Below are 14,595 nucleotides of genomic sequence, written 5' to 3' on the forward strand. Positions count from 1 at the left end.
TGTACAGAGGGTTTATCTGAGTTACCATAGCCTTTCGGTCAGTTCGAACCTGTCTGGCCATTTTCCTCTGACCTCTGTCATTAACAAGCCATTTTCACCCACAGAACTGCCGCTCACTGGATGATTTTTTGTTTTCACACAGTTCTCTAGTAGGGATGGGCACGAGGACTCTGGTACTCGGACATGACAGCACTGATCAATCATAAAAACGATGATCGATAGTTATCACGCATAATTTGACTTCACTTAATTCGAAATCCAGTGACTGTTACCTGACAACTAAACACAAATGTGTCAAAGACGGTGATTATTTTTAATTTTGAGCTTGATTACGTTGTGACTTTGAGGGGTATATTAATTATCAGAGACTTCTCATGGCAAACAAATTGATACGACTCTGCAATGCTATCGTTACAATAATCAAAACAAAGTGTAATTAACCTTGTTTTGAAAATATGTCTCTGTAAAACATTTGCTAAACATGCTTTATTATCATTTTATGTAAGAACTTTGACTCGTTAATGTTTGTCACTGACTAAACCTCCCTGCCCTGTGTGATGTAACACACCTGCATCTCGTCAAAATGAAGATTTCCGCTCGAGTTTCCAAGTTTGATATCCGATATAAAGTGTCATTCCGTTGCACTTTCCTCAGTTGAAAGGTGGAAATTCAGACTCTCCGAGTTGAATGGAACGCTTCATGAATCGCAGCAACAACAACAATACAAATGCCAAAAATTCCTCACAAGAGAAAACATTTGGACACACACACCAGGCGCGTGTGGCAGTGTACAGCAGGCGAGTGTTTCAAACAGCTAGACAGAGCGCAGTTAAATGGAACATAATGCAGCATCTTCAAAACTGAACTTCAACTTAACAAGCATATTAAAACGCAATGGTTATGCATCTCCTGTTTTTTGAAAAGAGACGATTCAGACAATGACAATAAAATAATGGTGTGCACTTACTGAGATTACTACGGTAACCTGAAGGAAGAAAAGACAGATGCGTGTTGTGCACAGTCTTTCAGAGTTGGGCAGCAAATCTTCACATAATGACAAAATATGATGCATTATATTTTGATTATGCAATCTTTTCTGCATTTTGAAACAAACTATTTTATAACAGCCTATAATAATAAATTGACGATACACTGGAACAACAAGATGCAATGCAGCAGCCATAGACGTTTGTCAGTCATGTTATTATATATACAGTTATGAGCATGTAATTGCCCCTTGAGTACTCTGCGAGTATGTGAGTAGACAAAATGACCAGTATGCCCATCCCTATTCTCTAGAGACTGTTAAACCAGACCGTCTGGCACCAACAATCATGCCACAGTCCAAATCACTAAGATCAAATTTTTTCCCCATTCTGATGGTTGATGTGAACATTAACTGAAGCTCCTGACCCATATCTGTGTAAAATATATGAATAAATAGTGTGAACTAATTAAAGAACTGATACTTTTGACATCTCTACAAGATGTAGGCTTTATTGAAAACATTTGGGGTTTAAGCCCAGGTGGTCTACCCCTATCACCGCCTGTGTTTATCTTCTGGTTTTTCTTTTTATCTGCTGTGTCTGTCTTTTTGCTTGTCAGCTGCTGGAGTTGTTTGACAGCGAGGACCCAAGGGAGAGAGATTACCTGAAGACAGTCTTACACAGAATCTACGGCAAATTCCTGGGACTGAGAGCTTTTATACGAAAACAGATTAATAATATTTTTCTACGGTGAGGGAGAAAACTCTTTATATGGACATTTACATAAATATCTGCATGTGCAAGTATGAAGTGCAAACAGTCATCTCACCCTCTTTCTTTCTTTCTCTTTCAGTTTTGTTTATGAAACTGAGCACTTCAATGGGGTCGCAGAATTGTTGGAGATTTTGGGCAGGTGAGTTGTGTGACGTTTCTGACTTATTTAAGCTTAAAGGCTATAAGAGTGAGTGTTTTCTGCTGCTGTTATTTATTTTAGAATGAGTTGGAATGTGGCCTCAAAATGCTTGATTTTCGACATGCATGCATTGTTCTTTTTCAACATGCATTCTCTCGATCACCTAAGCATCTGGAGCTATAATGGGTTAGTTGACCCAAAAATTGAAATTCTGTCATCAAACCTACTGTATATGACTGACTTTCTTAAATGGAGTACACCATTTTTTTTTTTTTAAGAATGTTCATGCTTCTCTGTTCCATACATTGAAAGCAAAGTGATAAAGCACTGTTCAGCTACAGAAATCACAACTATATTTCACTATACACTATATTCCACGTCTTATAAAGATGACTTAATGTGAGAAATGGACTGAAATTTAAGTTGTAATTAACTGAAAATCTTGCCCTCTGCCATGTTCTTGTCTTGCTTGCTATTAAAAGCATGATACTGAGTTTTTTTTTTTATTGTTTAAGGCTGAGAGCTTGTCACTGTACTAATTGGCCAGTTAATGCAGTGAACCAGTCTAACATACTGGCAGAAGGGCCTGAACAGCTCAGTTCAAACTGACATTGTTTTGACTATGTTAATTAATTTATTTTAAGACTCGTGTTTCTCTCTTGTCAGCATCATCAATGGCTTTGCTCTGCCACTGAAGGCTGAGCATAAACAGTTTCTGGTGAAAGTTTTGATTCCCCTTCACACCGTCAGGAGCCTCTCACTCTTCCATGCACAGGTACTGCACATGGTGTGTGCTAAAAGATTAGAATGAGTCCCATGTGTGCTAACTAAATGTTACACCTGTATGTACATTGAAGTGTTGTTCAGTTGCATTTGTGTGTGTTGTTTTTGCAGCTGGCATATTGTATTGTACAGTTCCTAGAGAAAGACCCAGCGTTAACAGAACCGGTAAGCACTGTAAACATGTACATAACCTTACACTCACCCCGTCCACCATATATTATTTTCAGTTAGTTGTTTCATTAGTCATGTTTTTTGTTTGCCCCCCTTTTAACAGGTCATCAGAGGTCTGCTGAAATTCTGGCCTAAAACTTGCAGTCAGAAAGAGGTGAGATGACATACCATCTGCTGAATGAGCCTGATCAGCCAGTGTTGAAGAAATCCCAGCATGGGGTTGATCGGTCATGATTTCAGGCCAGTGGAAGTGCTTATGACAGTTTAAGACGCAACTCTGATTCACATGTCTGATGTTGGTATTGATTTTCCTATGTGTAGGTTATGTACCTAGGAGAGTTGGAGGAGATTCTGGATGTGATTGAGCCCACACAGTTTGTGAAGATTCAGGAGCCTCTCTTCAAACAGATCTCCAGATGTGTCTCCAGCCCTCATTTTCAGGTCTGTACAAACCCACCCTAGTCCAAGTCTGAATTAAAGGGCTTATGGTCTAGACACAGTTATGTAGCCATGTGCAATGATGTTTGTGCATGTTCAATTTGCAAAATGGCTATAATTGCAAGGGAATAAGTTTAGAGAGGTCAATAAGTAATTTTTGTGACATTTGGTTCATGTAGTGGACCAATTTTGGTGGCAATCTACTAACTTTTTTGGTGGTACTATTTTAACGATAAACACTAAACGATGGTTATGATAAGACAATTAATGAATTGTTGCTAAAAAGACTAAAGTATTTTAGAATGTAAATTATTAAAATATGAGTTTAAAAGTATGGACAAAGTGGGGTTTTTGTGCTGTTAATTACTGTTTGCAGCAATGTTTACAGGGTTCCTGCATGCACTTAAAGTTTTAAAATGTCTTAAATACATTTTTCAAATATGTAAAGTTCCCAAAAGTCTTAATTATCATTTAAAGATGTCTTACATTTGGGGACATAAAGACCAGAATTGCTATATGGCCTAATTAATGGCCTACGATTTAATTTAATAAACCTAAATCACAGACATTTCAAAATTAGAGTCCCGGGCTTGCATATTAATTGTTAAAAGTATTGGTGCGGGGACTGATTAGCTCAGCGAGTGTTGATGCTGACTTCCAACCCTGGAGTCACAAGTTTGAATCCAGGGCGTGCTGAGTGACTCCAGCCAGGTCTCCTAAGCAACCAAATTGGCCCGGTTGCTAGGGAGGGTAGAGTCACATGGGGTAACCTCCTCGTGGTCGCGATTAGTGGTTCTCACTCTCAATGGGGCGCGTGGTTAGTTGTGCGTGGATCGTGGAGAATAGCACGAGCCTCCCTTGCTGTTAGTCTCTGCGTGTCATGCACAGCGAGCCATGTGATTAGATGCATGGATTGACTGTCTCAGAAGCGGAGGCAACGGAGACTTGTTGTCCGCCACCCGGATTGATGTAAGTAACCACGCCACCACGAGGACCGAGGAATTGGTCATTCCAAATTGGGAGAAAATGATAAATATACATTTATTAAGTATTTATCATATATATATATATATATATATATATATATATATATATATATATTTACATTTACATTTCTGCATTTGGCAGACGCTTTTATCCAAAGCGAGCTGAAGCCTCATGATGTACTTCCGCTTTGAAATAGTGCGGCCCGCTAGTTTCCGGTTAAACATATTTACATGTGCTGTTGTTGCCTAGTTCCTTGTAACGCCACTTAAAATGACTGTTGGAAACAGAATTTTAAAGTATGAATATTTTCAGAGAAAAGATGAAATATTCTTAACATTACCATGTACAGCTTCTTAAAAATTTAGTGGAAGAACAGTTTTCAGAGCTTTAATTCAGCCCGAGCCAATCTGAGAAAGCAATGGCTGGTATATACTCCAATCCAAACACATTTCACCGTTTCTGCTCTCACGGAGGTCTGTAGCAGACATTTAATCACAAATCATCTCGAAACGCAAATGACAAAAGGTTGATTGAGTCAAATGGTGTCAGCACCAGCAGCGCACTTTTAATAAAACAACCACATGCTTCAGTCATTGCTATATTCCATGTGTTAGGGAGGAGAAAAACGTGATGAATGCGTGCATCAACCTGCTTTTTTATAAATGTAGGCTTTAATCCTTATTTTGTGTCACTTTTTCACAGAAAAGCACTGTATATCAATAAATGCTGAAATACAAATCCATAAGAGCTGCTAAAGCTAATTAGTTATAATGTTTGAAAAAGATTAAAAATATATGTAGTGTGGTTAAATATTTTAGCACGTATATGTATTTATTTAATTTGATAATACAACTGCTTCATTCTGTTCTGAGTGATTTTAAAGCATAAGATAACAGCTAATGCACTTAAAAATAAATACATCTGGGACGTGTATCTGAAGAAAAGTCATTTGAAATCATTGTATGATGGAATTTATTGTTGAATCTCAACTGGTATGAAATATCATCAATTAATGAATCTGTGTTAATGAGACAAACAGACTGCTGCATGTTATATATGTTTGTTTTATTATTCAGAAGCTGAGTTTAGCTACATTTGGAAAGTAAACACTATATTTAGAGGCAAATTTGAGTAAATTATCGAATTGAGAATGTAATATTTCACGTTAATGCCAGAAATATTATTTATTTAATCAACTGACAAGCCCTAAAAAAAGAAATAATCTGCCTTCCCATGGATGAATCTCTGCACGTAGGCGCTCTGAACGTTGTAACCGGAAATGCCTGAGTGCTAATTAGAATGTGGAAGGAGTTGTGCAAGTAGCCCATTCAAAGTTACCTAGGTTACTATTTCAAGAATGAACAAAGTGACATTGTTTTTCACGGTAGAAACTGGTGAAATTAATCAAACTGAACGATTGCAATTTCACTGTATGTAGCCTTGAATAGGTCTTTAATTCAAGCTGTCAAACCACAAAAATACATACTTGTTACTGAAAATACATTAAGGCTTTATGAAAGATACTTGTACACAATATATTATTCAGTAATGACTAGAGTAAATAATGTTTGTTCTTTGATAATGATTTGGGTTGAATTTAATGGAAAACTATGCAACTTGCGCTCCTTTACACTCCACAACATAAATTATTGTTTTGAATTTTAGAATGTGCCATGTCATCTGCCAGACATGTCCAGTGTGTGGTCCCCTTTAATTTACACTGCCGCTCACACTTTATTAATGTTGTGTTGAGAAATATGTTTGAAAAGACTAAGACTATTGTGCAAAGAGCATCCCTATTTATATCTGAAAAAATCCAGATATACACTGGTGGTGAAAAGTGTGGAATAATGTACAGATTTTGCTGCTATGGAAAGAAATTGGTACATTTATTCACCAAAGTGGCATTCAACTGAACACAATATATATAGTCAGGACATTAATAATGTGAAAAAGTATTATAAAAATTTAAAAACAATGTTTCGAACTTAATAGTTTAAACTACTTCAAAGATTTCTCATAAAAAAAATCCTCCACATGCAGCAATGACAGCTTTGCAGATCCTTGGCATTCTAGCTTTCAGTTTGTCCAGATACTCATGTGACATTAATATAAACTTCCTGTAGCACTTGCCATAAATGTGGCTTGTCGGGCACTTCTCACGCACCTTACAATCTAGCTGATCCCACAAAAGCTCAATCGGGTTAAGATCCATAACACTCTTTTCCAATGATCTGTTATCTATGTTTCTTTGCCCACTGTAACCTTTTCTTTTTGTTTTTCTGTTTAAAAGTGGTTTTATCTTTGCAATTCGTCCCATAAGGCCAGCACCCCTGAGTCTTCTCTTTATTGTTGTACATGAAACTGGTGTTGAGCGGGTAGAATTCAATGAAGCTGTCAGCGGAGGACATGTGAGGTGTCTTTTTCTCAAACTAGAGACTCTGATGTACTTATCCTCTTGTTTAGTTGTACATCTGGCCTCCCACATCTCTTTCTGTCCTTGTTAGAGTCAGTTGTCCTTTGTCTTTGAAAACTGTAGTGTATACCTTTGTATGAAATCTTCAGTGTTTTGGCCATTTCAATGATTGTATAGCCTTCATTCCTCAAAACACTGATTGACTGATGAGTTTCTAGAGAGGGCTGTTTCTTTTTTGTTGCCATTTTTTACCTAATATTGACCTTAAGACATGCCAGTCTTTTGCATACTGTGGCAACTCAAAAACAAACACAGACACAGACAATGTTAAGTTTCATTTAACGAAACAAATAGCTTTCAGCAGTGTTTGATGTAATGGCAAGTGGTTTTCTAGTACCAAATTAGCAATTTAGCATGATTACTCAAGTATAAGCTCACCCTGTGGTCTGTGTGGGTCCTAATGCCCCAGTATGCCCCAAAAAAGCACCGTCTTTCGGATGAGACGTTAAACCGAGGTCCTGACTCTCTGTGGTCATTAAAAATCCCAGGGCACTTCTCGTAAAGAGTAGGGGTGTAACCCCGGTGTCCTAGCCAAATTCCCCCCCATTGGCCCCTATATATCATGGCCTCGTAATAATCTCCATCCCTGAATTGGCTATATCACTCTACCATCTCCTCTCCGCCAATAGCTAGCAGGTCATGTTTGTAAATGAGAAGTGGTTCTCAAACAGTTTACCTGGATAAATAAAGGTTAAATAAAAAAAAATAAAAAAAATAAGGTGTTGGAGTGATGGCTGGAAATGAGGCGTGTCTAGATTTGATCATAAATTACTTTTTCAAATAGTGATGGTACAGTTTTTTAACATCAGTAATATCCTGACTATACTTTGTGATCAGTTGAATGCCACTTTGGTGAATTAAAGTACCAATTTCCTTCCGAAACAGCAAAATCAGTACATCTGTACATTATTCCAAACTTCTGGCCCCCAGTGTATATCGACAATTGTCATAAGGAAAATCTTCCGATTATCGGTGCATGAAAAAGTAATCGATCCCAAGCCTACTTGATACATAAACCAATTTTAATATGATGAGTATATTTATGTGGAAAGCATGTCTTGATGATTTTAAACTTGCAGATACTCCATTTGCCTTGTCGAGTGTGTGCCTCAGCCTGTTGAAGTCTGTGATACATTTTTATTTTGAGATTGTGTGGGTTTGTTCTGCATGTACATATAGTATTCATTTTGATTGTTCAGGTCATAAAATGGTCATAAATTCTTAAATTTGATTTTAAAAACTCTGTAGCAACCCTGATTTATGAATCTGCTATGGATGTAGGGAGTGGTGGATCTGATGTGTTTTTGTGTATGCTTGTACAGGTGGCTGAGAGAGCTCTGTACTACTGGAATAATGAGTACATCATGAGTCTGATTGAGGAGAACTCCAGCGTGATTCTTCCCATTATGTTCACCAGTCTGTACCGGATCTCCAAAGAGCACTGGAACCCGTAAGTCAAATGACTGAGCAATACTAACGTATCCTCATCTCCAATGAGTATTGAAATCTGTGAGCCTTTTACAGATATAGCTTCTGCTTTAATTTAAAGCTGTATGTTTCTTTTTGGAGGTCATGTGTGAACAAACTGTTGACGAAATGCCCGATAGTCAGTAATATGCCAGCTTAAGGAGTTTTAATATTGCCAGAAAGCATCAGTGTGGAACTTGTATTTACACAAAGTCCTAACATTAATATCTTGAGTATGGTCACCATTTGTATACTCTGATGTAATAAGTCTTCTGTCAAAGAGATTTAGCTTATCACAGAGTTTTGAAGGCACTAATGCAATAACTCTGTTGGCCTATGCAACATGGACTATATTTTCAAAAAAGTAAATTTTCCTGCATTTTAACATGTTCCAAGTGACTATTTGCTACTGTACAATACACATGTACACAGCTCTGGTTAAACACAGCAAACAAAATATATATGCACACATTTAAAGACCAATTTCCATGTAAATATTCAGTATATGCACTACCTGTCTAAAGTTTTGAAACACTTGACTGAAATGTTTTTCATGATCTTAAAAATCTTTTGATCTGAAGGCGTATGCTTAAATGTTTGAAATTAGTTTTGTAGTCAAAAAATATAATTGTGCCACCAAATTAATTAATTTAATTATAAAACTATAATTTAATTTAAAAAAAAAAGGTTTTGAAATTGATGACTTGGGCCGATTAATAAAGAAAAGAAGCCAATAAGTGCCCAATATAGATGGAAACTCCTTCAATACCTTTTTAAAAAGCATCCCAGTGTGATACCTCAAGAAGTTGGTGGAGAAAATGTCAAGAGTACATGTCTGCAAATTCTAGGCAAAGGGTGACTACTATGAAGATGCTAAAATATAACATAATTTTCATTTATTTTGGATATTTAGTTTTCATTTATTTTACATATTTTTGATGACTTAACTAATATTTTAAAATGTGAAGAAAAAAATATATATTATTATTAATTATAATAAAGAATGAGTAAGTGTTTCAAAATTTTTGACCGGTAGTGTGTGTGTATGTGAGTATCGCAACAGTAACTGTCATCGTCGTCAATATCAATTGGATATTGCCATCTATTAAAGGGTACACACACACACACTAATTTCCATATTTCCAGTTTGTGTATATTCATACTTGAGTGTATTACAACAACAACAATGTCATCGCCATCAGAATCCATCAGCAATAAACCATCAGGATTATTGCTATCTATTAAATTAAACATGTCCTGTCCATGTTCTTATGCCAGTGTGAGGATTGTTGAAATCTAATTATTTTTTCTTTTTCTGCTCTAAGGGCCATAGTAGCTTTAGTCTATAATGTTCTGAAGGCCTTCATGGAAATGAACAGCACTTTGTTTGATGAACTCACATCCACTTACAAGTCAGATCGTCAGAGGTGAGGCTCATGAGATGTGCACACACTCCAGAACAGAAGTTGCTATGATGGCAGTGTTTCTACCAGCAGTAAATTGTTCTTTATTCATTATGGTTGTTTTGTATGTTTTCTTATTGTCTTTGCATCTCTCATTCCTCAGAGAGAAGAAGAAAGAGAAGGAGAGAGAGGAGTTGTGGAAGAGGTTGGAGGATCTGGAGTTGAAGAGAAGCCTCCACTGCGATGGATTTATTCCCACTTAACGACGCGCCTCTCCTGGACCGTTTTTCCAACGCCTCCACCATGCGCCCGGAACGTTGGCAGCATATTTCTTTTCCTTTCTGTATTTGTGCGTTTTACTTTACCGTAGAATCACCTCATCAGTCTCATTATTTCAAAAGCACTGTAAATAACTTTTATTTTATCCTCTTTTTTTTTTTTCCCCCTTTAAAAATATTATGCCGAAAAAGAATGTGACTAGATAAGAAAGTTAAAAAAAGAAAAAAGTTAGAAAAAAAAATCAATAAATAAAAGAAACACGCACTGGAGGGGGAAGGACTTTGAACAGACAGTTGGACTGAAATGAACGACTGCTGTGAAGACGAAAATCACACAAACGGAGAATCTCAGCTCACCGATCTGACATACCTCACCCATCCCTACAAAACCACACCAGCCCAGTTCTCTCTCTCTCTCTCTCTCTCTCTCTCTCTCTCTCTCCTCCCTGCCCCCCTCTCATCATCCCTTTCTTGTACCCCCATCCCAATTCCACTTATTGTCCAATTTCTATTAAATGGTTTGTTTCTTCAACATATTCCACCTGGGTGTCCTGTATATCTGAAAGAGGAATTGTCTGCCTTGTTTATACTCCTGACCGTTGACCCAAGTGCTATGGATCATCCTTTAAAATCTGGATAAATCGAGTGGGTCTGCTTTGCAGACTTCTCAAAGGGGATGCTAATGGACACTATTTAGTTACCAGCAGAGAAGAGGAATTCATGAATATGCACCAGCTTTGACACACCCATGCATTTGTTTCCCCATTTTTTCCCATTTCTGTTCAAAGGTGCCACCAGGTTCACTTCTTTGGACTCTTTAGCACCAGTCCGGTACTGGTACCAGTGAATGACTCACACACATACACGCATCTGAGAGGGGTATCAAGAAATTCCGCACCAAATCGGAGATGCTTGTCATGAGAAATTGAACTGCAAGTGCATACACACACTTTGCATTCGAGTGTGTGAGGGAGTTTCTTAAAGTGTTAAGTACCTGTATACTGTATCTGAATGCAGGACTTTGATAGTAGAACCTTTAGCATATTTTTCTTTAGGAGATTCCAGTAGATGATGAGAAACAATTGAACAGCCTCTGGGGATTAATTTTTCTTTCTTTCTTTCTAGGGATTCACTTCTCATTTGTTTTGGTTTTATTTTTTTGTCTGGAATTGGAGTTGTTGTTTCTTTTGACCAAGTGGAATTTGTTCTCCCTTCCTTTTTTTTTTTTTTACTTAGTTGCTGATTGGGGGACGGGGAGGTGAGAGGGGGATTGTGGAGGGCTGATGCTGTTGTGAGATTTGTCAGAATGAACCTGTGCTTTAGAAAGCCCCATACATCAAACAATTACAAAAGTTAAAAAGGGTCGGAGAAATACAAATGTTTAATTATTTTAAAAAATAAAGAGATTAAATTAAACATGTTTTGTGATAAAGATGTAATGTAATTTGCCTTATTTGTGGTGTGTGAATGTGTAAAGAAGAGGTTTTGTACGGAGCACAAAAAATGGAAGGAAAAGGGCCGTGAGAAGAAACTTGTTTATTGAGACAATTGAGATCCGGTTCCAGTTGAGAAATAGTGGAGCCGAATTATTTTTATGACTGAAATTGTTGGCATAATGTTGATTGTGACAGAAATAATTTCAACTCTTATTTAAAAAAAAAAAGCATAAATCTAGGTTAAAGTGAGGCACTTACAATGGAAGTCAATGGACCATTTTTACAGGGTTTAAAGGCAGAAATGTGAAGCTTATAATTTTATGAAAGCACTTGCATTAATTACTCTGTTAAAACATTTATATTATTTGAGCTGTACATTTGTTTAAACACATTTTTTTACAGTCGTTTTAGAGGTTTATGCCATTATGTGGGCATAGAGGTAGGCCACTAATCGCATGGTTGGTGGAACCATTATGTCACATGGCAACGAAGTTGCAAAACTGGATATAACTTTAAACAAAAAAGTTAGTATGCGATTATGTCAGTAATAGTGTGTTAACATGTATTGTTTATGTCTTGTGGCTATACTTTTGAAACGGTAAGTATTTTAATGTTTACGAACTGGGCCCATTCACTTCAAAGTGTGTTACTGTAAACTAGATTTTTGCTCTGTACTATATTCTTATTTTGTAACTTAAAAGGTAAGAAGCTTATGTATTTCCGAAATGTTTATATCTTTTTTTCCTAAACCGTCAGTGTTTATATAGAGGCAAGAAAAGTATGTGAACCCTTTGGAATTACCAACATTTATGTATAATAAGTTACAATAATGAACAAACACAATCTGTTTGAACTAATAACACAAATTCATGTATTGTTCTTGTGCATATTGAATACATTATTCAAACATTCACAGTGTAGGTTGCATAAAGTATGTTAACCCCTAGGTTAGTGACATAAACAAAAGCTAATTAGAGTCAGCCAAGTGGCAAACCTGACATCCATTTAATGAAATGAGATGGAAGGTATAGGTAAGGGCTACTTTGATTTATAAAAAGCACTCAATCATTTTGAGTTTACTATTCACAAGAAGCATCCCCTGTGGACAATGCCTCGCAAAATAGACTTACGATTGAGAATTGTTGCTTTGCAAAACGCTGGAAAGGGTTACAAAGGAATCTCAAAGAGTTTACATATTGATCTGCGTTGTTAGAAAAATTGTCTATGAATGGAGATGATTTAGTACTGTGCCTACTCTCCCTTGAAGTGGCCATCCAGCCAAGATGAATCAAAAGGGCACACCACATAATGCTCACTGAGATAAAAAAAGAACCCTTGATTGACTGCTAAAGACATGAAGGAATCATTGGAACTGGTTAACGTCTCTGTTCATGAGTCTACTATATGGAAAACATTAAACGCATGGTGTACATGGCAGGACAACACGAAGGAAGCCGCTACTTTCCAACAAAAAAGTGCTGGGCACCTGAAGTTTGCCAAACCATGACACTCCACAATGCTACTAGGAAAATGTTTAGTGGACTGATCAAACTAAGTTTGAGTTGTTTGGGAAGAACATAGGGGACTACCTATGGCATAAAATGGCACTGCATAACAATATGAAAGCATTTTCACAACAATGAAGTGTGGTGGAGGGGGCATCTTGATTTGGGGCAAATTTGAGGGAAAAAATAATTCCCAAGAGTATCATGATATCCTACCGGATAATTCAAGGGTGGCTGTGTGCCAGCTGGTGATGCAGCAGGACAATGACCCTAAACATCGAAGTAAATCCATGTCAAAAAGTGAAATCCTCCCAGACCATAACCCAATAGAGATGCTGTAGAATGACCTCAAGAGAGCCGTTCAGACCAGACATCCTAAGAATATGGCTGAGCTGAAGCAATTCTGTAATGAATAATAGTCCAAAATGATTTCTGAGTGTTGTGCATGCCTAATCTCCAACTAACGTAAACACTTGGTTGAGGTTATTGCTGCCAAAGGAGGATCTACCAGTTTGGATTACTAAATCCAAGAGTTTTCTTACTTTTTCCAAATCACTGTGCATGTTTAATGGGATGTGTTCAATAAAGATGTGAAATATTATAATTGTGTTTTGTTAGCTTAAGCCAATTGTGTTTGTCTATACTTGTGACTTCGATGAAGATAAGTTCACATTTTATGACCAATTAATGCAGAAAACCATCTAATTCCAAAGGGTTCAAATATTTTTTCTTGCCACTGTAGATACCTTAAAGGTGCACTCAGTAATTTTATTTTATTTTTGTTGTCTTGGACACCTGGGGGTGTGGATGCAGATTTATTAAAATAATAGTTACCAGTGCCATTGTATAAATTCTCTATTCACAATCAGCCAAGATTAACATAATTCGTGAGTGAAAGTGTCCAAAAAATGGGATGGTTACTGAGATTAAGCTAATGGTATTCGGCTGGTCATGTGATTTTAGAAGATGGCTGCCCCCATGAGGGGACCCTCTCCATGTACAATAAAACATCTTTTATAATGTTACTAATATGACTGAAGTCTGAATATTTTGTGTTTGGTCATGATTTTATTTATGATTCAAATGTACTATTAATGTCTTTAGAAGTAAAACTTTTTTTAATGATGACAAATTACTGAGAGCACCTTTAATGCCTTATAATTTATCCTCAGATATTCCTTATGATTCCTATCCTTATTCCATGGGCACAATGTTTTAATATTTATCTAGTTTTCTTTGGTTTATGTTCCCATTTCTCTCTTGAGCCCACTACTCTGCAATACCAAATACTAGCACAGGAGGACAGCAGAGCTCAATATTACAACCTCTGAAGCTTTCACAAACGGGCTAATGGCACTGTCAAAAATGGTTGTGGTACACCTTTGACATATTTTCCCATAAACTGTTTTCAGCCTTTGTGTATGTATTATTTTAAAGCAGGTCACCTTTGTTTTTCCAAATGGTTTGCATGCTAAAGTGTGAGCTTGAAGGATTTGATAGGATTTTTTCAGAGGGGTTAAAAGATTCAGAGATACTCTGAAATTGGAAGGTATGTACGTAATTAAGAGACATGCAGGCTTTATTCTCTCAGTTTGAGCATTAACCTGTCAAATCCTTTTGAGAGAGAGACAAAGAGATTGGAGGAATGGCAAACTTCGATGACTACTTTTGTTTTCTCAGTTTGAATATTAACCTGTCAAAGTCATTGAGAAAGTGACAAGGAAATTGGAAGGAAGGGCTGAATTAGGCGAC

General features: G+C 36.9%; 1 protein-coding gene across 2 annotated transcripts in view; it reads left to right on the plus strand.

Annotated features, from left to right (window-relative positions):
- LOC127660906 (serine/threonine-protein phosphatase 2A 56 kDa regulatory subunit epsilon isoform-like) overlaps nt 1–11,937 on the plus strand; it is a 47,284-nt gene extending 35,347 nt beyond the window's left edge. The window contains exons 6-14 of one of the 2 annotated variants that reach the window (XM_052151384.1): nt 1,606–1,736; nt 1,840–1,899; nt 2,566–2,674; nt 2,794–2,847; nt 2,957–3,007; nt 3,175–3,294; nt 8,077–8,204; nt 9,547–9,648; nt 9,788–11,671. In XM_052151384.1, the coding sequence (XP_052007344.1) occupies nt 1,606–1,736; nt 1,840–1,899; nt 2,566–2,674; nt 2,794–2,847; nt 2,957–3,007; nt 3,175–3,294; nt 8,077–8,204; nt 9,547–9,648; nt 9,788–9,887 (855 nt within the window). In that variant the 3' untranslated portion in view covers nt 9,888–11,671. Of the gene's footprint in view, nt 1–1,605; nt 1,737–1,839; nt 1,900–2,565; nt 2,675–2,793; nt 2,848–2,956; nt 3,008–3,174; nt 3,295–8,076; nt 8,205–9,546; nt 9,649–9,787 lie in introns of both variants that reach the window. The other variant, XM_052151385.1, reaches the window with a different exon arrangement.
- The last annotated feature ends 2,658 nt before the right edge of the window (nt 11,938–14,595 follow it).

This window comes from Xyrauchen texanus, chromosome 20 (genome assembly GCF_025860055.1).
Source record: "Xyrauchen texanus isolate HMW12.3.18 chromosome 20, RBS_HiC_50CHRs, whole genome shotgun sequence".
NCBI classification, from domain to species: domain Eukaryota; kingdom Metazoa; phylum Chordata; class Actinopteri; order Cypriniformes; family Catostomidae; genus Xyrauchen; species Xyrauchen texanus.